We start from the raw sequence: 25,540 nt of genomic DNA, 5'->3' as shown, positions 1-25,540 counted from the left end.
TTCTAGCATTCCAGCTCAAGAAACATTTATCATTATTATCAATGTTGAAAAGAGTTGAGGTGCTTAATATTTTTGAGGAAACCATGATCACTGTTTTTTCAGGATGATATTTGATGAATAGAAAGTTTAAAATAATGAATTTAATTAATTAACGTCATATAATACATAAAACAAACTTTTGTTAGGTGCGATTAATCATGATTAACCGATTAGATGGCAACCTGCTAACGTTAAAATCAAACTGAAACTATGGTTGGTCGTCTGTAATTTATGAGTTTTGGTGCTGTCTTAAAAAAAAACAGCTGCCTACGTAGGCTGCATGGACGGCAAGGCAGCTCGCTAGGTTTTGGAACAGAGCCTAATTGTTTCATCGCAGGTTTGCCTACGATCACTGTATTGGCAGTGATATCTGCCAATAGATGTAGATATAGTTGTATATCTATCAACATATTGGCTATTGGCCTGCTGTAAAGGAGAAATTGCACTGCTGTAGCTTTTCTTGCTAAGGTTACGCTTGTGTATCTCCGAAGAGAGACTCGCTATTTTACACCCGCATGTTAGTACACCCTCCACAGAGGTGACACAGGATCTTTCCGTCGCCCCTCCCGAAACAGAATATTGCTACGATAGGGGTTTTCGCACCTATGCATCACTGCGGTATCGGTTCTCCTTGCAAAAAAAAGGAGGAATGACACGCATTCTCTCTCCTCCCAAACTCTCGCTGCTGAGTTCAATAGTTAGAAGTTTGAACGGAGACGCCAGATGGAAGGAGCGAGCGTTTTCCGCGTGCTCTGGCTGGGTGCCATGGAAACGGAGCAAAGGAGGCTGCTGTTGTGTTGTCTGTACTGCGCTACAGAAGAGTGACGAGATTGGCATGTGTCTGGCTTCCAGCCATTGCTTAAGTGTGTGTGTGTGTGTATTCATTTTATATGGCGCAAATACACACAGCGCCATCACCTCTCACGTGCCCGTCATTCAAAGATCCACTCATCTCCTGCCCCTTTTGTCTGTTCAATTAGGAAATATTTTAGCTAAGGGTGCTAATGAAAATGTTTACAAAAATAGCATCGAACGAGAATTAATTCAATAATTAGGTAAACAATGGGAGTTTGCAGAGCTGAAGCTATAAATGTGCACTGAAATATAAACAAAAATTCGATGAAATTACAAAGAAAATTAGTTTTTGTATTTTCAATCAAAGTTGGATGGTCTGATTTAATTTATTTACAAAACCTGATTATCATGCCAAATATGTTATCTTATGCTGTGTGATTTTTGGTGCTGTGTTATAAGAAACAAAGATGATGTTGATTAATTGTATGAATAAAAAAAGTTTTTTAAAGAAAAAATCTAAATTTAATAAAAATAGTGACATCTTCAAATCCATTTCCCCCAAAAATACATGCAGAAAATGTGGGAAAGTCAGCTGATTTTGTTGGCGCCTGCCAGAAGTGTGTGTTGGTGTACTGTATGAACGAGACCTGAAAGGATAGTAAGACCAAACAGTCCTGTCAGAATCAAAGCTAAAAATGTGGGACATAACCTTTAGATTTGGGAAACCATATCAGATCGGGTGCTTGTCAGTGTTTTTTATGACAAAAAAAAAAAAAAAAAAAAAACGCTACTGTTCAGGGACTAGCACATTGCTTCTTTTTTTTAATCAGTATTTTTAATAGGTTAATTTTTTTATTAGTTTTTCTTTACAATTTTTTTTGAAAAATGTACTTTGGTTTAATTTAAATTCTTATGCACTGGAATGTACTGTGTGTCATTTTTGTTTTTGCTCTGATATAAAATGTTCTATCCATGTTAAAGCTTTGCTTTGTGCAATTTGTTCATTCAGTTTCTCTTAGCGCTTCCATCAAACACAATCTCTCTTTTGTTGTGTGTGGTTGTGTGTTCAGATACAGCTGCATTTAACTGGCGACTCCTCCGCCTCCTCCACGTCGGCTCCGAAGAGTGTGAGGAGCTGCGGGTGAACCCTGGAAAATAAACAGGGCTGTCACTACATTTAAACATTACAAGGATTTATCTGAAATATGCACACATCCCTCCCTTTTTCTTCGAACCTCACACTGTTCTGTTTATTCTTCTGACACTCTTTCTGCAGCTTTAAGAAGATGAATTAGGAATTTTCTTATCAAGTGCTGCTTATATAATGTTTGTAGTGCCTTAAAACAACACAGCCTGCGCTTACACAGGTCATGTGAAGTTCAACCTGTGAAAGTATACTGTGGCTATCATCACGACTACTGTTTTGCAGATAAATAGGGATTTGACTTGTTCACTTATAAAATGGAAAGTTCTGACTTGGGCAACTTTTATGTTCGTTTTATGGTGCTTTTGCCCATAAAATCTGCATATCTGTGCATCCGTAGGTTTTTGAATATGATATTATAATATGTGCAACCTAAAAAAGTTTTTTAAATTTACTATGGTTAAGAGTCTGTTTTAGAGGCAACAGCTCCTCTTATCCATTGTGACATCACTGCAATACACAACCTCTAATAATGGAGTTCTGCTGTAAATTTGTCTCGATGGTTGACTCGAGTGTCTCACCTGATCAGGAGTTCAGATGTGACCTCTAAGAGATCTCCGTCAATGTTCCAGGGGTATGTTCCTTCAGAGGAGATGATAGGCATTGTTTTTGAATCGCTCTCCTCGTTCTCCTCCAAGACGTCTTCAGCCCAGCTTCCCTGAGAGCGTGGTCGCAGCCTCACAGCCTTTACAGTGTGTGTCTCGATGAAAGAGAAGCCAAACTGCAGAAGGATACAAAAGCGTTATAGAAGTCGTCGATATATATATATATATATATATATATATATATCAGAACTCTTCTGCCTGAGCTTTTATTATGTGTTTTGTAATGTGCAGCTGTTTGCACTGTTTATTTGAATCTGACTTATTTGAGGCTGTAGTTTTATGTAGTTCCACAAGGAGGCAGTGATGAACAACTGATCCTCATCAGCCCCGCTTCAGTCCTGTGTGTGTGTGTGTGTGTGTGTGTGTGTGTGTGAACTGGAGTGAACTTGGATACAGAACCAGGCCAGGACTGGGCTTTCAACACATCATATTGTATATTCTTTTATTAAGATAACCGGGTATGTCTGTCAAATTCTTGCTTAGAAGTCATTATAATACCTCACTGCAGAGATCTTATGTAAGTACCATTTACTTTTTCTTTTTTTTTAACTATGTATATTAGTATTCTGTTGGAGTAATAATGGCTCTGACCCAGCAGTCATTATTCATCAATTGCATGATTTATTTGATTTATTTCTGTTCTGTGTCTTTGTGATGAGTTCACACAAATTGATTTGACCGTAAATGTCACAAAAACATGACCAGGTCACTTTCACCCGTTTAAAATAAGGAAATTTAATTTCTGTATAAAACTTGAGCCTGTACATAGAACCAGTGTGTATTTATTTAAATGACATTTAAACAAAATCTCCCCTAAATTCTGATTATTGTAATGCATAAAGATGTTTTACATTTCAGTAATTTTTTTAAAACCCATTATTATCAATGAGTTTCATCAGATTCTCATTACTGTTCTGCAGTACTTTTTACCGCATTCCATTTTTTTATTTAAATCAGCATAAATCATAAATTAAAAGCCAGCACTACCATAATGTAATACAAATAGCAAACACTAAAACATTTATATTTGCCATATATGTTATGTGTATGAGATTTGTCTTGTTTTTGCACATAATTAAGCACATTTTCTCGACATTTCCCAAATTCTCAACACTGTAATCTATCTTAAAGCAAGAGGAAACAGTTTTTACATTTAAGTTTTTTTTTCCTTTTTTGATGGTTTTGATGAACTCATGTTCTCATGTAATATATTTGCACTTTATTTCAGTGTAACTCAATGTAAAAAGATGAACGAACACCATGATATAAATAATACTATACTGTATATATATATTTCACATTACAGTAATGTTTTTTTGTTTGTTTTTTTGTCTTAATGGGTTAGAAATAGCCCATTTTCTTAATGCAAAATGTAATTTCTTACATCTTTCTTTGATGTTGAGGCCAAATATGACCAAGACCTTTTTTTTCTTTGTGAGATTCAACCACTGTTAAAATGCACTTGACTTTCTACATTGCTTTCCTCATGTAAATGAAGTGAACACACACAAGCTCTTTTAAAATGGACAATAAAGGCCTAATAGTACAGCAGAGACCCTGAAATTGACACAGCTTTGCACAATGACAGGAGAGTGAAGTAGCAGTAGGTCGACGCCGCAACATACACAGATTATTTATAGAATGTGGGTTAACAAACATCTCTAGATTGGATTGCTTAAGAAAAAAGAAGAGACAGTCTCTGAAAATGGGCTAATCTGTATTAGCCTGAAAAGTGTTTTGTGGGAAGCTGACAATCAGTGACTAATTTGACTTGACAGTATGCTAATTCTGCTTAAGCTGTGGAGGTTGTTAACTCTATTTGCGTGGGCTGGATTTCCTGTGTATCAGGCTGATGTGAGTTAAGAAAGTTCTCTGGCTTCGCACAGGTGACCTCACCTGGTTGTTTGTGCTGCCGTATCTCTTCAAGTGCTTGATGAATTCTGACCTGGATGTGTTGTCAACAACGATCAGCGCCATACTGCCATTGTTCAGCCTGCGGTAGACAGAAAATGTTCACATTTATTGTGCTTAGGTGTAACATTTGTTAATGCAAACTATTACTTGTGTGCCTGTCGTGTATGGAGATAACACTGAGTCCGCGGCAATGCGCATCATGACGAGAAAGCCAATTCAACATTATAATAAGCCCATACACTTTTCATATGGTTAAGAGGTAATGCGAATTGTATAAACCAGTTTCTATTTTGTTTACCCACAGGTCTATAAATATATATGGAGCGTCCCATATCTACACATCAGTGGACAATGTAAATGGGAGCTTCAAGGTAGAAATAGGTCCAGACAGAATTAGATTTCCACTAAATTCAAACCTCTGTAAATATGTGCATAAAAATGTGAAAACTGCCATCCTCGATATTTAAGTCAATGATGACCGAATTCAAATTTTGGGATGACCTATCCCTTTAATTCAAAATATATTCTCAGAAAGAAAATCTGTAGTCTGAAAGTATTTTATGAGCTATGCAATGCAACCAAATTAAATCGGTCCCACCGTGTTCAATCAAATTGTCTAGATTGCAAGCACCTGAAAGCTTTGTTAATGTTAAACGCACCCAAAAACGTTCTGTCGTTAATTACATCTAGCGAATGTATCGTGTTTAAAGGACCTTCAGATATTTTTAGAGCAGAAACAAACAAATGATTTCTTGCAATGAGAACCCCGTGACCCCCACTAAAGATGGTGCTTACGAGAAGCTGAGCTTAACTTGTGTCGCTCTCTAAATACAGCAAGGAGAGGGGGTTGTCGAGGCCCGTGGACAGATGCTCAGTCCTTAAGTCTAACCAGCCACTCCCTTTAATCAGAGTAATTATGTGCTGATTAGTCCAGTTAGGTGGCTTTGACCTTAGGAGTCTGATCCAACCACTGATTCCAATCTTCAGGATTATGTTGGCCTAGTCTACCCGGCTTCACACACGAAACGCCCACGGCATGGGCCAGAAAACAAGTCTGAAGACTCAGTTGGCCTTTCATGTTGCTGACACACTGACCTGGTCTCAAGGTTTTACAGTCCGCACAGACATCAGCTACTGAGCCCATCTTATTTGCTTTTTTTGGGCACATAGTCTGAAGGATTGAGGGCAGTGCTTAGTTTGTACATTATGAGGTCTCAGAACAAGATTTGGTGACAGATTTGGGTGATGTGTTTAACAGAATCGCCACTGCGAGCGTCATGACAAGAACTAACATCACTCCTACTGTATTAATGAAATAGTTCACCCAAAAATGAAAATTCTGTCATTAATTGCTCACCCACTCAAACCCGTAAGACTTTCGTTCATCTTCAGAACACAAATGAAGATATTTTTGATGAAATCTGAGAGCTTTCTGTCCCTCCATTGACAGTCTACTCAACTACCACTTTGATGCTTCAAAAAGTTCATAAAGAGACTGTAAAACTAATCCATATGAATAGAGCGGTTTAGTCCACATTTTCTAAAGCGACTTGATCGCTTTATATGATGAACACATTGAATGTATGCTTTTATTCAACAATGATCAGCGAACATAAACAGAAGCTCAACTTAACAAACCTCACTGGTTCTTACAGAAGCTCAAACGTGCTGCGTAACACATGAGAATGAACCTCATTGGTTCTTACAGAAGCTCAAACGTGCTGCGTAACACATGAGAATGAACCTCATTGGTTCTTACAGAAGCTCAAACATGCTGCGTAACACATGAGAATGAACCTCATTGGTTCTCGCACATCAAGCGCACATGCTTGAGCTTCCGTTTACGACAACTGATGTGTGTATTGATGAATGTTTATATGTAATAAAAGCCTAAATTCAATCTGTTCATCATATAAAGCGATCGAGTCTTTTCAGAAAACTTGGATAAACCGGTAATTCATATGGATTAGTTTCAGCCTCTTTATGAACTTTTTGAAGCGTCAAAGTGGTAGTTGAGTAGACTGTCAATGAAGGGACAGAAAGCTCTCAGATTTCATTAAAAAGATTTTAATTTGTGTTCTGAAGATGAACTAAAGTCATACGGGTTTGGAACGACATCAGGGTGAGTAATACATTTTGGGTGAACTATCCCTTTAACATAAACAAAGCTTTCAGGTGCTTGCAATGTAGACACTTTGATTGAACATGGTGGGACCGATTTAGTTTGGTTGCATTGCGATGGTCGTTTATAGTTTAGATTGAGTAGAACAGGTGCGTTGATAAAGCACCACGAGTGCTGGTGAGTTTCCTAATGACGTTTATAATGGCAAATGGAAATCAGATCCTTTTGCTAACAAGGAAGATTTTAAAAACACAGGTGAGACGGATTATTTACAGCTTGTGTTTGTGCATGCAAATGTGCAATAATAAGACTGGTGACTGCATCATCCTTTTTTAAGAGATATTGCAAGTTATTGATGAAACATATTTGCAGGTATTTCTTTCAGAGGTGTACAGTAGAAGAAGATGTAGATGGATCTAATTGTGTTGGCACCAGATTTAGCTTGTTCTAGTCAACAACACAAAATGAAAGTTGATGCTATTTACTATCATAATACACATTGCTGATCTTATTGTGCATGTTCGTTCTATGTTATTAAAAATCAAAAAAATTCTTCATAAGAAAGATTTCAGATTTCATTTTTGAAATCAGATCAATTTACTCAGTACACTGCCATTCAAAAAGTTAAGGTCAGTAAGCAGTCACTCCTACTAGCCACCTTGGTGGGTTGAAATCTATATATAATATATACACTTTTGTCAAAGGTGTTGTCAAAAATATTGATTTTTCAATACATACATCTGAAATGCTTCCAATACTCATTTAGCGCAGAATAGATACACGATACCAGCTGCGGTTTCTCACTCTCTCATCTCTCCGACAGTGAGTTGACACACAAACCCGTCTCCCCACACTCACTTCTTTCATTTGCTCTGGATGAATACTGTTGGTGTTACAGGGCTTAAATTTCGGCGTGGGATTGCCCGTATTGCGCATAATTTGACTCATTCCCGCAGATTTTGTGCTTACACCCAATGTGCGTGCACAAAAAGCTGCCTCTCGGTAGTAAATGAAGTTCTTTTTCGCTTCTTATTACGCTTAAACAGTCAAATACACACAAAATAATGTCAAAATGCCGGTCTTGGTGGGTATTCACGTAAACACAGTTGGTTATGTTTTAAATGAATGTAATCAACAGTTGAGAAACAAAACACAGTATAATGACAGCAGCCTTATATACCTGCAACCAAATTATGAGATAATATAAGAATATCAATATAGCACTTTTTCTCAATGGTATCGATGTCAAAATAGTGGCCAGTGAAAATACTGAGTGGCAAATAACTTGGAAAACTACTAGCCACAGTTGCTGGTGAGCAAAAAAAGTTAATGTTAAGCCCTCTGTTTTTAAAAGAAATGAATACTTTAATTCAGCAAGGATGCATTACATGTATCAAAAGTGACAAACACTAGTACATTTTTACAATAAAATTTCTATTTTAATTAAATACAGTTATTTTGAACTTCCTATTAATAAAACAATCCAGTTGTATCACAGGAAAAAATATTAGCATATTAGAATGATTTCTAAAGGATCACGTGACACTGACTGGAGTAATGATGCTGAAAATTCATATAGATTTCATTTTAAAATGAATTAAAATAGAAAAGTTATTTTAAAAAATGGAACAATATTTCACAATATTACTGTTTTTACTGTGTTTTTAATTAAATAAATGCAGCCTTGGTGAGCATAAGAGACTTTTTTCAAAAACAAATTCTTACTGACTCCAAACTTTTTTATTTATCATGTTATTTATCATATATCATTATGAAAGTAAAATGTGTTGACTTAAAATGTAAAGCATTTTGGAAGGATGTTGTCAGTTTGAGGTAGTGTGGAAGAGGTTCTGACCTGGTGTTTGGAGCCAGGCCCCTGGGGGCCATTGAACACAGGCAGGGAATAGCCATGATGCTGATATTCAGGTACAGGCCGTGTCTGGTCTGCCAGGAGTCACCCTCACCTATTAAAGCAGAGAGAGTGTTTCCATGTGCAAATAGTACTCACACTGTTGGTGCACTTGAATGTTTTTAATGTGAAAGCAGATCATAAAATAGCAGTGTGCATGAAAGAGCTGGTCCTTGAGCAGCGACCTGGATGATTTTTTCTAAATGGTCAGGTATACTGTACAGGTTACTTTTTTGACTTTTACATTACATTATATGATATGATATGCCTTTTATGTTTAATGATGATTCCTTTTGGACTATTATGCCTATTATTTTTTTAATGATGCTTACTTTTTTGACTATTATATTATATACCAATTATTTTTAATGACACTTTTTGTCTACTACAATACATTACAATACAATACAATACAATACAATAGGTAACACTTTATAATTAGGTTCCATTTGTAAATTTAGTTTAGTTACATTAACATGACCTAACAATGAAAAATACTTCTAAAGCATTTATTCATCTTGGTTAATGTCCTTTTCAACATTTAATAATACATTATTAAAACCAAAAGTTGTATCTGTTTATATTATGTAATGGAACTAAGCTTTAAACAATATACACTAGTAAATAATATTAACAAAGAAGTATAAATACTGTAGCAAATATATTGCTCATTGTTAGGTTATTTTAGAAATTATTGTAAAGTGTTACCATAATATATTATATTATATGTCTATTTTTCTTTTTCTTTTTTCAGTGCACTGCATTGTCATCCAGACCGCTGCTGAACTGATATGTATGAGTCTTGAAACATGTAACTTTTCTCAGCGCTGATGGAGATGGACCATAAGAACCAATCAAAGTCATTTGTGATACCAGGAATAAAAAATAAAAATAAAAATCTTTTTCAGATTTGTGGTGTATAGATGCTTGTTTTCGCCATGGAATAAAACAATTTAAAAGATAATTGCGACTTTTTATCTCACAATTCGGACTTTTTTTTCTCCCAATTGTGAATTTACATCTCGCAATTCTGACTTTTCTCAGAATTATGAGATATAAACTTGCAATTGCGAGAAATAAAGTCAGAATTGCGAGATATAAACTCGCAATTTAATCATAAAATCAGAATTGCAAGATGTAAACTCGCAATTGTGAGAAGTCGCAATCACCATTTAATTTTTTTTTTATTTAGTGGCGGAAACAATCTTCCATAGTATTGTGTTTGAATGTCCAGTCTCCAATAAAGCAAAAAAAAAGAAAGAAAGAAAACTAGGCCTATTTGAATGCAGCCCAATGGAGAATTCAGCTTTTAATTCGGCCGGTAAACACCCCCTTGAGGAGCTACCCCTTTGTTTCTCATAGGAAACACTTATTAGCCGAGAGCTGATTTGCTGCCCAATGAAGCAGATATACGCAGGCTACAGCGGTGCAATATCTTCAAAAATGTCTCCTAATTTAGCTGTACTCACAAATGGCTTCTCCATCTCTGTTTCGCTCTGCTCTGTATGAAAGAAAGAGATGTTTTTTTAGTGCGCAACCATCAACAGCATTTGAGTAATAATGGAGTTGTATGGGCTCCTCCCAGTGTGGGGCAGCCTGCCTTATTAGCATTAGCTGGGTGACCTTCAGCATTTCCAGCATTTTGATTTCCTTCCAATGGCCAATTAAGCAGGGGGTGGTTTATTTAAAATAACATTCAAATAATTACGCTGAAATTTGGATGGAGATGAGGGTCGAGAAAACCTTAAAAATGTGCTTTAACACACTTTGTCTGATCCTCGGCTCCTCTGCTGGTTATAAAGGACAGTTCGCAGTCTTCAGGTCTTCACAGGCACCATCGGTCAGTTGGGAAGGGACACGAGGAAAGAGAACAAACACGTTAGATGGGGTGTTATGATAAGGATTTCTAAAAGACAGTGCCCATGTGTGCTGTGCCAGGCTGGTCTGACACTAATCCCAGATTTGATAGAGCACCAGCCAGTTCCTTGGAGCCCACCAGATGAGAGACAGCTACAGCTGACAACTCAACTGAGAAAGAGAGACTGCTTACTTGAGGTTTGCCAGTGTTTTAATGAGAGCGAACTCGCGACGCTGGCTGGGTGGCATCCAGCGGTGTCTCTCTGCCAGTGCAAGCGTCCGCCCACCGAAACCAAACATGGCAGAGAAACCGAACCTCACCAGACGACCCATACAGCTAAAGCTGCACACGTCCACAGGCTGATGATGACCTAGAACAGCAACGTAACAATGTCAGTATGTAGAGGAACTAGGTACACCATAGAAAGAGTTCAAAACCAATAGGAACAGTAGACACTACAGCCACTCAAGGGGTGGTAAGACCCATTACAAATGTAGATTAGAGCTCTTTTAAAAAGACCAAACTCAAAGCAGTATGGCATGCATCCTTTATTAAGAAAGTGATCCCAAAAAGCACTGCGACAAGGGCCGCGTCCGAAAGCTTAGGCAGTTGATTTGATGACTTTGCGGACTTTGACAGCATAACAATACAACAAAATAGAGAGAGCTTTGGTGAAAAATAAGCAAATATTTAATAGTAATTTCTCACTAGAAAGAAATAAAAAGTGGTAAATGTACATTTAGGCCCAAACTGACCACCTTTCAGACACCATCTTTATTTTTTAGCTCAACTGTCACGGATTGAACGCACATGATTGTGGGATATCAAAGACAGCGAAAATCTATCAGGTGAAGGTTTCTTAGGAGACAGGATTTGAAGATAACTATTGGATTTGGAGGTGCCTTCCTACCTTGGAATGCATCCTCCGACACAGCCAAAATTGAGAGGAAACAAAGATATGATGGTTGAAAAGAGAGAGCCGGTTTTAATTATAAATATATATTGTATTCGGTACCAAAAATTGTGGGGGAAAAAACAGTTCAATCTAATTTAAAATGGTTGATTTTATCCAATGTTTGACTATTTTACCCCAATATATGCTCTATTGAAATTGTCAATCGAATGCCCCGTGCAGTTCATGTTAGGAGCGCTAAATTGAAGTTGCTTATAAATGAAATGGGTCATTTATGAGGTGTCATTTAAGAAACTGTCTGAGAAGGTAGCTGCCTATGTAGGTAGTGTTTATTTTGTAACAGAGCCATTGAGAGCATGATAATAACAGATGCAAACAGTTATGTAGCCTAACTATGTTTATTAGTGATATATTGTATGTGAAATTGTATGTGTGTGTGTATGTGTGTATATGTATGTAGTATATTTTTTATATATATACAGTGAGGAAAATAAGTATTTGAACACCCTGCTATTTTGCAAGTTCCCCCACTTAGAAATCATGGAGGGGTCTGAAATTGTCATCGTAGGTGCATGTCCACTGTGAGAGACATAATCTAAAAAAAAAAATCCAGAAATCACAATGTATGATTTTTTAACTATTTATTTGTATGATACAGCTGCAAATAAGTATTTGAACACCTGAGAAAATCAATGTTAATATTTGGTACAGTAGCATTTGTTTGCAATTACAGAGGTCAAACGTTTCCTGTAGTTTTTCACCAGGTTTGCACACACTGCAGGAGGGATTTTGGCCCGCTCCTCCACACAGATCTTCTCTAGATCAGTCAGGTTTCTGGGCTGTCGCTGAGAAACACAGAGTTTGAGCTCCTTCCAAAGATTCTCTATTGGGTTTAGGTCTGGAGACTGGCTAGGCCACGCCAGAACCTTGATATGCTTCTTACAGAGCCACTCCTTGGTTATCCTGGCTGTGTGCTTCGGGTCATTGTCATGTTGGAAGACCCAGCCTCGACCCATCTTCAATGCTCTAACTGAGGGAAGGAGGTTGTTCCCCAAAATCTCGCAATACATGGCCCCGGTCATCCTCTCCTTAATTCAGTCGCCCTGTCCCATGTGCAGAAAAACACCCCCAAAGCATGATGCTACCACCCCCATGCTTCACAGTAGGGATGGTGTTCTTGGGATGGTACTCATCATTCTTCTTCCTCCAAACACGTTTAGTGGAATTATGACCAAAAAGTTCTATTTTGGTCTCATCTGACCACATGACTTTCTCCCATGACTCCTCTGGATCATCCAAATGGTCATTGGCAAACTTAAGACGGGCCTTGACATGTGCTGGTTTAAGCAGGGTAACCTTCCGTGCCATGCATGATTTCAAACCATGACGTCTTAGTGTATTAACAACAGTAACCTTGGAAACGGTGGTCCCAGCTCTTTTCAGGTCATTGACCAGCTCCTCCCGTGTAGTTCTGGGCTGATTTCTCACCTTTCTTAGGATCATTGAGACCCCACGAGGTGAGATCTTGCATGGAGCCCCAGTCCGAGGGAGATTGACAGTCATGTTTAGCTTCTTCCATTTTCTAATGATTGCTCCAACAGTGGACCTTTTTTCACCAAGCTGCTTGGCAATTTCCCCGTAGCTCTTTCCAGCCTTGTGGAGGTGTACAATTTTGTCTCTAGTGTCTTTGGACAGCTCTTTGGTCTTGGCCATGTTAGTAGTTGGATTCTTACTGATTGTATGGGGTGGACAGGTGTCTTTATGCAGCATTTATTTAGGTGTCATTTATTTAGGATAATAAATGGAGTGGAGGTGGACATTTTAAAGGCAGACTAACAGGTCTTTGAGGGTCAGAATTCTAGCTGATAGACAGGTGTTCAAAAACTTATTTGCAGCTGTATCATACAAATAAATAGTTAAAAAATCATATATTGTGATTTCTGGATTTTTATTTTTTTTTGATTATGTCTCTCACAGTGGACATGCACCTACGATGACAATTTCAGACCCCTCCATGATTTCCAAGTGGGAGAACTTGCAAAATAGCAGGGTGTTCAAATACTTATTTTCCTCACTGTATATATATATATATATATATATATATATATATATATATATATATATATATATATATATATAATTATATTATATAATATATAGAGATTTCTTTTTTAACAACACACTTTTATTAATTGAATCTTGTCTTTGCTGAATAAAAGAATACATTTCTTTCAAAAAATAAATTGTACTGACCAAACTTTTAAACGGCAGTATATAATCAATATGTATTTGCATATATGTGCATGCATGTATATGTGCATATTTAAGTAGATGTAAATGTAAATGTGCATCATATAATCACCAAATGTAATTCTAGTCCATTAGAAACAATAGAGTCATCTATCAAGTGTCATTGTGACATCTCATGAGTTAATTCATTGCATATGTCGGAGTGAGCAGGAATGACTGGATCTGGTGGCCCATTGGTTGAGTCCAGTCCCTGTAGCCCGGCACATTCCTGACCTCCTTCTGTCTCCCCATGCATACACTCTCCCTGCTCATGAATTATTCATTGGATCCTTCCAAATCCCGCCAGTTGGCCTTATTCACATGCGTAAATATTGCTTAATTAGAAATGAACAAGCCCTATATTGGCCTTCCTAAATAGGCATTACGCTCTCATTCGTGTCAGGTGTCTTATGTGCCGTTGATGTTTCTCTTTTGCCTTGCAGCAACAAAAGCCAGACACTTTGTGGAGTAAAGAAAGAAAACGTGTTGTTTTAAATTCAGTTCGCTTAACAGGAATGTCTTCTAAGGAAAAGCTGTCTTTTGCTGAGCGAGTGCCTACACTTAGCTCAGCGGTTCGTGCAGAGAGCCACAATATTTTGATGGAGCAATTAATCACAACGGTACGAGGATGTTTCTCAACGTTCCTGCTGAGATAGCGAGTGTACCGCGGTGCACAGAAAAGGTGCCAATCTCAGCGAACAAAAGAAATTCAACACTCGTTCTTAAAACTCACACCTCCCTTTAGTCAAAAGCTATGAGTTACACCGCCATATGGCTCAATTCTGAGGACTTAACGATGAGACGCATTCTCTCACACGTGGAGGTCAGATCGGGTTAATCATCCGAGTCTGCAGCCAAGCGAGAAAAGAACTGGGCCGGAGAGTTTTAGGCACTCACCAGTTCTGAGGGTTTGTCATCCGATATTGTCACACAATCCAGATTTGTTATTTTAAAGGGATAGTTCACCCAAAAAATTATATTCTGTTGTCACTCATGTTGTTCTAAACCTGTATGACTAACTTTCTTCGGTGAAACACAAAAGAGGAAACTTTTAAGAATGTTTAAACTGTTTTTGTCCATACAATGAAAGTCAATGGGGACCAAACAACATTGGACTCCATTAAAGCTACACTGTGTAGGATTTTCTCCCATCTAGCGGTGAAATTGTTTATGACTACCAACTGAATATTACTTTCTAGCCCCTCCCATTCCGAGTGCATTTTAACTCCTACGGTGGCCGTATTATTTCAAATCTGCCGGCAGTCGCGAGTAATCTCCCCCTCGCATTCGTCACGGTGCCACTGAGTGTAAAACGCGAAAGGCGAAGCTTGAATTTCCAGGTATGTCCCTCTTTGGCTAATGTATTTTCAAGATGGAGGCGCAACATGGCTGCCGCCATTCGAGCGACTCGCTCGTATGTATTCTAAATGGCAGATTCTACGCTTACGAGAATACTTGATTAGTTGGTAGAAGTAATTACACATTAATTAGCACATATCATTTTGAAAGAACAAAGTGTTTTGTGCTAAGAATCAACTTAAAAATTACACAGTGTAGCTTTAACTAATTTTGATTGCATGGAAAAAACACTGAGCCATTCTTCAATATATTTGAGTTCCACAGAAGAAATAGTCAAATATAGCTTTGAATTTTCAGTATTTTCTTCAGACAGAGCTATCATAAGACTTAAGAATATGGTGCATGAGTCATATGGACAAATTTTATGGTGCTTTTTGTGCTGTTTGTGTACATTTTGAAGCCTGATTGTCAATGTATGGAAAATAACTATGAGAAAATTCACAAAAAAAAATCTCTTTTTGTCTTCTACAGAAGTAAATAACACAGTATAGCATTCTGGAATGACTTGAGAGTCTGTTATTCACGCAAAGCTATCATATTTAATACTTCAGAAGTATTAAAATAGAGTGCACCAGTTATATGGACTAATTATATGATGTATTTTAATGGTCATTGTATGGAAAAGAACACTTTTGGGGAAAGTTACTTTGAAAAGTATAATGCATTACGATTTTTGCGTTACTCTCTTAACTAATTGTGTTACTTAGTTACTTTTTAAGAAAAGTAATGGGTTATGTTACTTTTGCATTACGTTTTCTCACCTGGGTTGGGATTTTTTTTTTTGGGGGGGGGGGGGATCAAATGTAAAGGCCCTTTCACACGAAAATGTAAATAATAAAGCTGAAGGAAATGCAAATTCACGAGTGTACATTAGAGGGTGCAGCTCAAACAAACTTTTCAGCTGAGCTGCCATTCTGGATTGCAGAAGAATAGAATGCAGGAGAAGAAAGTTCAACACTTCACCAATAAAAACAAAAAAATCTTAAGTCATTTTTGCTTATGGTTTAACTGAATCATTGAAGGTCAGCAGCAAGTACATCGGTCAATAAAGTGAGATTAAATGCATACAAATAGTTGTTTTATTTAACATATTTCATTATTGGAGGTTTGTGCAGTATTCTGATTCAGAATTTCACTGATTTTATTCATTTTGAGGAATACTGAATCTTTTTTTATGCAAGTGAGATTAGTAAAGGTATTATAAACTATAAAATTAACTTGTTTGTTTTTTCTTCACACAAAGCTATAGTATGACTTCATAATACTTAGAATATAGTGCATGAGCCATTTGGACTACTTTTATGGTGCGTTTTATGCTGTTTTTTGTATATATATATATACATATTTTAAGCCTGATTGTCAATGGAAAATAACTATATGAAGATTCCCTAAAATGAATACCTAAAAATACTTTTTTTGTCTTCTCCAGAATGAAATAAAAGTGTACAGCATTCTGGAATGACATGAGGGTGAGTAAATAATGACATGATTTTCAATGTCCATGTAATTCTTGAGTGAACTATTGCTTTAACCCAACCAGGAATTATCTATGAAGCCTGTGAATGGAAAACAAAATATCACCATTTTCAGTAATCCACATAGAACAATAATAAAGTAACAACAAAGAACCTAATTAAATTGAACTCAACTTAATTCGGTAATTCTATTGTGCGGTTCTGATTGTGTTCATCCCAATTGTAATTCAGCTATAAAGCGCCATTTTTGCCAGTATGTGTTCTTTCTCTTTTTTTGGAGGACGTGAGCTTAGCTTGTGCGTGTAATCCCCTGACACAAGCCAAATCCGCTTGTCTGTTAAGCTAAGCCCAGGAGAGCTTGCACAGTCGACACAATGGCCCAGACATATTGGTGCTAACTTCAAAAACGCTTCACAGACAGACAGACAGATAGGAACATGCAATCCTAAAGCCAAAGCGAACACTGCCAGCCAGAAGTAACACTTCCAACGACGGCCCACAGCCACGTCAAAGAAGCTCGGCGTACGTGGCGGGACCGTACGGGTGATTGACGACAGACGTATCTCCACCTCTCCCGGGACTGTCTCTCGTTCCATGGGACCTGTTAACCATGATCTCCAAAGCTGGAGAGGCAGAGCCCGCGTGGGGGTTTTGCCGTCTCTCGGCCCCCATAACAACAGCCTGTGCACTCTAATTAAACAACAGATTACAGAGAACCACCACACGCGCCGCTATTGGGATGCACGAAAAAGAGCGAGAGACTTCCAAAGGGTGAAAAAATTAAACCATTGCCGCTGCACACATAACTCAGTGGAATTGAAAAGTAAATAAGAATCCCATTTACATGTTATTATCATGTATATTTGTGCTCCATAACCGTGGTTCCTCAAGGCCTTACTGTTAGTGTACAGGCAGCTGTAAGGCAAGAGAATCACTAGAAGCTAATGCGTGAAGGAGAGAAAGAAACTGAGATAAATACCCATGATGATGTGCAAGGTCGCAGTCACAGCGCGTCTTATTCCATGCACAGAGCACGCCACCACGTCAGTAGAACCTATGGAAGGAGAATTACACACATCTTAATACTCTTTAAGCAATGGTTAGCGATCAAGCTCCAAAAAACACACAAAAATAATTGTCTTAATGATCTTAAAAATGTGACATAATATGCGCAATATTCCAAGTCTTAAACCAGATAACAATGTCATAAATGTTGGTCTGTTTGTCACACAAAGTTATTGCATGGCTTCAGAAGACTTGGAATCAAGAACATGAGACAAACTTCAAAGCACAAGGAGTTGTGGGCAATATTAGGGTGAATTTTACAAAAACTGACAAGAAATGGTTATATTTCCCCCCAAAATCAAAATCAAACTATTTTTATATTATAAACAAATATTATCTTATATACAGCAGTGGTAAAAAGGGATGCCCGACCCAAGAAAATTGACACTTTCTCTTCACGCTTTATTCAAATATTATACAAAAAAAAAATTGTTGAAGATTTTTGCTTGGTTTGTGATAACACAATGAAACATGGCAAATTGTGCGGACAGAGTTTTTTGACTAGGCTATCATACAAAGAAATTATGAGCACATGCAAAAACAAGAGAGAACCATTGAAATATTAATAACTGATTATGTCAGTATATGCTTTTTCCTGTCAGCTTTTTGTTTTTCTATGCCTTTTTTGCATAGTAAAATAAAACCTATAGTTGTAGTTTGCCATTTTGCCAAATAACTTTGTCAAATAAATACCTTAACCAAGTTTAGTCTTTTGTTCTTCTCTCATATTTAAAATATATAAAACATTTTCCTCATATTTTGATGGTGTAATCGAACTTGTATGATCATTAAAAACAACTTTCTCCTCCGGACATCACTTTTGGCCACTAAAATTAATCAAATCATATTATATACCGAATGAGGTATTTCTGCATAATTGTCATTCAAATTTTTTCAAAATCGTCTTAATGTTGCTAAAAATATTGCTTCTGAATCCATTCTGATAGCTTTGTTTGATTATCAGTGAACAATGACATAAATTTTGGTCTATTTGTCACACAAAGTTATGGCTTCAGATGACTTGGATTTTTAGAAACATTAAGACAATATAAAGAATATTTTCATGATTTTTTATTTTTTTTTTAAACTCATGAGCATGAGTCATGGTTAGAAATACACTTGCATTAAGAATTACCAATAGCCTATTTTTCAATAGACACAGTATACGGATTTGTATTTGTATTTTGGGTGAATTGTTCCTTTAAATTGACTCATGCATTTCATAAACAAGCAGCCTTTCTATTTGGATCAATTCTATTCTCTGCACAGGTGATTTTGTGATAAAGCTTTTTCTCGTTAGACACACGCTGATGCTGATGCTATGAGACCATCTGAATGCTGTGGCATATGGTCCCATGATGTTTGCTATAGTGTGTATCTCTGCACAGACACTGTTTACTCTCAGTGAGTGATGAGATTCCATTAAGAGTGGCTACAGAAACGTGAAAAAATGTAGCTTTGCTTTATTATAGTAGACTCTCTCCCCTGCATATCAATGTTCTCAAGCACCTGCTACAGAGGACAGAACGGGAACTTTTCCATTCAATTTCTATTTGACCAATCACGGCTCACATTAAGTCCTCAATCTATGCACTTCATATGCTCCAATTATGCAAAATTTTTCTTTCTTTAGCACGTTAGAACATAGATTTCAGCTTTTTTCTATTAAATGAATATCTATACTGTACTAAAACTATGTACTTCAGGAAAGTGTGTAGTCAGACAGTATGCTACTGTTATGACATACTGCAAAGTAACTTCATAGAACATGGAGTTGTGGCAACTATTAGGACGAATCTTACAAAAACTGTCAAGAAATGGTCATATTTCCCCCAAAAAATCAAACGGAAAAACATATTATATTATATTATATAACACAAAGTTATCAAGTGGCTTCAGAAGACTTGGAATATAGCCCATTTTTTTAGTCATGAAAAGAAAAATCTGCATTTCTCTTTTTGTGTTCCACAGACAGCATACGGATTTGGAACAACTTGACGGTGAGTCAAATTTTTGAGTGAACTGTTCATTTAAAGGGATAGTTCACGCAAAATTGAAAATTCTGTCATCATTTACTTATCCTCGAGTTGTTATATGCAATTTATTTCTTCTGCTGAACACAAAACAAGATATTTTGAAGAATATGGGTAACCAAACAGTTGATGGACCCCATTGAAAAATACTATAGAAGTCAATAGGGTCCATCAACTGTTTGGTTACCCATATTCTTCAAAACATCTTCTTTCATGTTCAGCAGAAGAAAAGGAAAAAAAATCATACAGGTTTGGAACAGCTTGAGTATGTGAGTTGTGATGCAGCATTGATTTAAAAACAGCAGCAGCTTCGTCCATCTAATGAGTGAGGTAAAGTTAATCATTACAGGATGAGGACTTTGTTAAAGGGCATTAATTTAAGTTAATATCACCTTGTGCCAATTAAGGCGGTTTACATTGCTGGCAGCTTGCGAAGGGAGAACAGGTGTGTGTATTTGTACTGATTACTACCAGAGACAAACAGCAGAGAGTGGCTTGTCCTTGTCGGGTGAGTAGGCATTTCCTTTCATGCAGTTATCTGGCTAGTGTGTTTGCTCAGATCAACAGGGTATGAAAGCAAATGTCTGTAAATGAGAACAGGACGGAGGTGTTGGATGAAATCGTTCCCTCCCTTTCTGATGATGAGACGGCCAGGCCTACAGTGCTGGACACACACTCACACTCCAAGTGAATTTGGCTGCAAGTAAATGTGCCTCTTCCCACCTACCAGGTCACTCCCTCACACACACATCCATGATGCTTCCTGGCCTCTCTGGGAGTTTCCATATGTTGTGATGATTTCAACACAAAAGCCAGGCTCTGAGCCGTAGCTCAGTAAAGGTAACAGCGTCTGGCGGACTGAGTTCCAAAAACCAGAGAGCTGCCTTACTATACTGTAGCTAGTAGGGATAGCCATTTTAATTATTTTTGAGTAATCAGATGAGTATATACTTTATTAATCAGATGGTTTTTATTATTATTATTATTATTATTATTATTTAAATTTATGTATGTTTTATTGTACTGCATTTTTTTTGGTGCTTGGCTCTTACTCAAATAAAATGAAAGACAGCACATGGCTAATAAAATCGCAAAACACATACAATAATAATTTAATACAACTTAAATAGAATATATTTGAATACAATTTCTGAGACATTTCTCTCACTCTGATCACCTTTTTTCCAGTTCATCGCAGTGCATTATGGGTTTGTCTTCTCAGCAAAGTATTTATGTGATGATGCTTTAGAATTTGGCCAAAAGATCTTACGGTATCTGTCCTTTTGAAACAGCCTTCTCATCAGGAGTGTGCATTTGATGCCTTAAAATACTGTCTACGTAGGCAGCTCGCTAGGTTTTGGAACAGAGCCGACTCACTCCCTGTCATAAACGGCAAGCTGTGGCTTTGCTGTGATATAGCAAAGTGAGTCCTACAGGGATACGTTCTGGTGCAAGTCTTGTGAGAAACCGTAATATAAGGAGTGTTTGGTCAACCGCCAATTAAAAGAAATATAATGAATGCGGTTACTTAGTCTCAGTGAGTGTGATATTAAAATCTCATTATCTGAATGCTAAAATTACCATTTATTGCACAGATCTGGTAAAGCCCACTTGAGGCTCGCCGAAGTGTTGTCGTTCAACGTTGTGCGTACGTCAGACAATGGCTTTTTTTTTGTTGGTGTTTGACATTGATCGTTTTGTTTTTTTGTTGTTCGGTGGTGTCTGCAGTGCCGCTGCCGTGCGGTAACTCTATATTTCAAGCGTGCATCTGTCTCTCCCGCAAGGCTCAGAGCAACAGCCTGTGCCAACATCATCGGGAGTTCCATATATTGCCCATCTCCATTCCAGAACCCGGTGACGAATGGTGCAAGCGCCCAGATATTAGAGTAGGGGGGCGAATAGGAAGGAAGGGGGCTTTGAAAGAGCGAGAGAAAAAAAAAAAATTGTCCTTGGAAGTGCGAGCACTTCTGCAGAACAATTAACTTAATTAAGCAGACAGCATGAATATTCATAAGGCAGTTAATGTCTCCCTCATCCAGGCAGATGAATGTGATGCAATGACTCGCTAGTCAAGCATGTCTAAGAGTCTCGTGGAAACTGCACCAACATTTTGGTTCTTTGCCTGGAATATCAAAGAAATTAACAGTCCCCCTGAAACCCTTAAAAGCAGGCAAATTAATTAGAAGCCTGCAATTTATATGCCATACGTACCGATGAGTATATACTATGGTGCATAGAGAAAGCCTTTAATTGGGCAGGGCTCTCATTTCTCAATGTTTATCCTGCATCATGTAAATAAGGTATTTGAAACACTCTTTGTAATTACTTTTATCTTCCGAAAAACTTGAATGTTTGTTCTACTTGACTGTACTATGAATATTGACAGAAAAGAGCATAAAAAAATGACAAATTAAAGCGTTAAAGAAACTAGTCTGTTTTCCAGCTAAGATAATTAGATGTCAGTGTAGCTGCTATGCGAGGGCATTTCATGTATATTTTATTGGTAATTACTTGCAGTAAATCACTGTAGTTGGTGCAGTACATGGGTGTTTTTGCATAGCTGTAACAAAGAGAGTGATTCGACTCCATTTCCTCCGTCCCAAAGGATTGACCTGGGTCTGATGTCACACCAAATGACACATCCAAACCTGTGCAGGGAAACGACAAAGGAGGGGGTCGTTTTTTTCCCCTTCGCATTTGTGACAGGAAACTGTTTACAAATTCTCCCGTGGGATTCGGTACTAATGAAGAGAAACCATGACCCCGGTACGGTCAGTTTGCAGCGGGTGCGGAGTTGGAGGGCTTCCATTGCTCCTAACAACAGCACTCCATTTTGCTGCGCCTGAAATGACAAGTGAAGGTCAATCTCTTGGACGGAAAAGTAGGGGCCGCTATCGCACCAATCTATTCTGCTCTCCCCTCCTCTTCCCACCCCGGTTTGGCAGCTCTTTGGGGTTGGTTTGTGCCACAATCCCGCAAAAAAGAGAGGTAAATATCTGAGCTTAGTCAGTCCTGGACAATACGCAGGGCTCAGGGCCGCTGATCCAAGGCCAGTGGAGCCCGTTTCAAAGGCAAATCGAGGATGCTCCATTTCAGACACTCTTGAAGGCAATTAACTCAGTGTGCGAGTTGGCCATTCAGAGGCCTGACTGTGATTAAATCAATTTGATAATGATACACTCGCTTGCTGCTGTTATGAGCTGCCTGTTTGTTTTCGCTAGAGGAGTTTCAAAACACAATCAAACTAAATCATTCTGACAGCACAGAAACTAGAGACCGAAATTACTACAGGGTTTGATTTTCAATTGGCAGCACACGCCTCTGATTGTTTTATTGCAGGAATGAAGCATAAAAAGTTGCATTGTTTACCCACAAGACTATTACTATACATTATCATATTTTACTACTAGTCACATTTTGACATGCCGTGATTATCGATTATATTTTATACGTTTTATTTCAGTTTCTTCTCTTACCTCATGCAATCAAAATGGTATTGTGGCGTGTGTATGCTTTCAAAGTAATAATATAAAATGTGTAATTAAAGTGTATGTATATATATATATATATATATATATATATATATATATATATATATATATATATATATATATATACATCATATATACAGTAAGACCAGAAACTATAATAATAATAATAATGAATAGTGTGTATTTATTTATTTATTATTATTTCAATTACAGATTATATTATATTTTTATTATTATTATATATTAATTAGATCAGCATATATCCAGCTTTTCCGGATGATGTCATCACAAATATAACCCTTCAGCCCCTCCCTTCAAACCACCTGGCTCCATTCTAGTATGTAACACCCACTTTCCACAAATAATACATTTGTATATATATATATATATATAGCTTGGAAGCAATTTCACTTGCATAATCTGATGTACTTCTCTGTGAAACAAGATACACAACAAGAATAACCATTGGTAATATAATTTATTGTTTTGTGGAAAGTGGGTGTTGCATACTAGAATGGACCCAGGTGGTTTGAGGGGAGGGGTTAAAGAGTTATATTTGTAACATCGCCCGGAATAAGCCGGAATTATGTTGATATAAGTTAACAGTAATGTGCATGGGATGAATTGTGCACAGTAAGACCAGAAACATGTATAATAGTAAATTGGGTCAAGTAAATTGGGTCAATTTTGAATTCATGTTGACTCAGCGAGGACTGAACGCTCATTCGCGTTCACTCTCCTGAGAGGAGCTGGACATTTTGGGCTGGACTGGGGACAGCTGCAGGAGAAAAAGATACACCACCCCTGATCCTCACCTGCTGGTATTATGCCGAGAGGAAGTGCTGCTTGGACAGGCGTGAAGATGGAATCTGTGTCCCTCCCAGCGTCCATCTGGGCTCGGAGAAGCAACCCGTGGGCCACCTCAGCCACAGAGCCATCTCCCCCAACACATACCACACTAGAGAGAAAGCAAACGGATTGGCGGTGAGTCATGTGACCCAAAGTCATGGCCAAGGGCTGGCTAACACACATGTAACGATTAGGCTGTTGTTCACTGGATAAATGTAAATCCATATGGAAGAGTATTTGATTAAATATACAGATTACACATGGCATAAAATGGCATAGTTATTCCTTAAATATGATTAAAAATTCCTACTAAGTCTTTATTAGAGGAATCCATTTCAATTAATGGAGATCATAATTCCCATTACGTCGTATTGAACAATAGATTAAACCATGGAAGTGTCGAGAGGGAGGCATGTATTCTAATTGGGAAATGTCCTTTTTTTTTTTTTTTTTTAAGAATAGCGGAAAATCTGTCAGATCGCAGCAGCAAAATAAATCATTAAAAATGGCTGAGCCCACTAATCTGCTTTAAGCACATTACTAATAAATGAACACAGCCTAGTAAAGCTGATTACATTTAATTCAGAAATGCCCTTTAGCAATACTGTACAATCTCACAAATAGATTTGTTTAGCAGACACGGCCAGCACTAATAGGCAAGTAGTCATGCCACTCACAAAATGAGTTCTGTGACCTTGCAGTCGCAGGTGTTTGGGATAAATCTGCCTGCAATGTTTTGATCCGCCATATATGTTAATCCTCGAAGGACGCTGCGAATCTACCAAATCAGGAGAGTAAATATTAAGCGTTACATCAAAGCTCACCTATTCACCTATGGGTTATTTTATGAAGGAGTGGGTGGGACTAACCATGTTTTAACATTTTATGCTTTTCACAGGTGTCAGAGACTGTGCCTTATCTTCATCTGTAGAGGTTAAAGCTTCAACGGAGAGGCCTCACCAAACACACAGTGTGCCGAGACAATGCAGAGCTTTATGGGAATGACGGATGGGGTCGAGATGAACAAGCCCCATTCCACATTAACCAGGGTTCAGCGCTGAAGTTAACATGCTGCATGTAGGGCAGTCAACTGATTAAAAATGCTAAGCAGATTAATAACATGATATGCCGATTAATTAAATAAAAATTAATGGCATATCAATATTTAAAGGAAGCCCCCAAATGAAGATAATTCAAATACATTATTGCATAACTTTTTTTTATAGAAATGACAAAAATTGGCTTTAGATGGTGTGTATATATATATATATATATATATATATATATATATATATATATATATATATATATATATATAATCATTGAACATAAGCTCATGTTTACTCATGTCAGCTTTTATCTGTTCAAGGCAGACTTTGCATTGAGTCTGACATTTCTTTTAATTATTTGACTATGTACAGATATGTCTTGGCGTTTAGTTTTGTCACGTGCTAGTTAACTAGTTACTTAGTTGTTTAGACTTGCATTTTTGACTTTGAAAAAACTGAAAGTGAAAAATTCGGTTACACTTTATTTTAAGGTGTCATTGTTACAGTGTAATTATACAATTAAGTACTGAGTAATATTAAGCAACTACATGTACTTACTATAGGGTTAGAG

General features: G+C 37.4%; 1 protein-coding gene across 1 annotated transcript in view; it reads right to left on the bottom strand.

The window, feature by feature from the left end:
* Positions 1–1,630: 1,630 nt before the first annotated feature.
* Positions 1,631–25,540, bottom strand: part of cerkl (CERK like autophagy regulator) — a 60,069-nt gene continuing 36,159 nt past the window's right edge. The window contains exons 5-13 of the mRNA XM_084421985.1: positions 23,887–24,029; positions 17,462–17,536; positions 10,639–10,816; positions 10,355–10,411; positions 10,058–10,089; positions 8,535–8,643; positions 4,540–4,636; positions 2,560–2,759; positions 1,631–1,982 (exon numbers count right to left, since the gene is read on the bottom strand). Of these exons, the coding sequence (XP_084278111.1) occupies positions 1,901–1,982; positions 2,560–2,759; positions 4,540–4,636; positions 8,535–8,643; positions 10,058–10,089; positions 10,355–10,411; positions 10,639–10,816; positions 17,462–17,536; positions 23,887–24,029 (973 nt within the window). The 3' untranslated portion in view covers positions 1,631–1,900. The remainder of the gene's footprint in view (positions 1,983–2,559; positions 2,760–4,539; positions 4,637–8,534; positions 8,644–10,057; positions 10,090–10,354; positions 10,412–10,638; positions 10,817–17,461; positions 17,537–23,886; positions 24,030–25,540) is intronic.

The sequence above is a fragment of the Rutilus rutilus genome (genome assembly GCF_951802725.1).
Source record: "Rutilus rutilus genome assembly, chromosome: 10".
In the NCBI taxonomy this organism is placed as follows: Eukaryota; Metazoa; Chordata; class Actinopteri; order Cypriniformes; family Leuciscidae; genus Rutilus; species Rutilus rutilus.
This window is presented reverse-complemented; position numbering and strand designations above follow the sequence as displayed.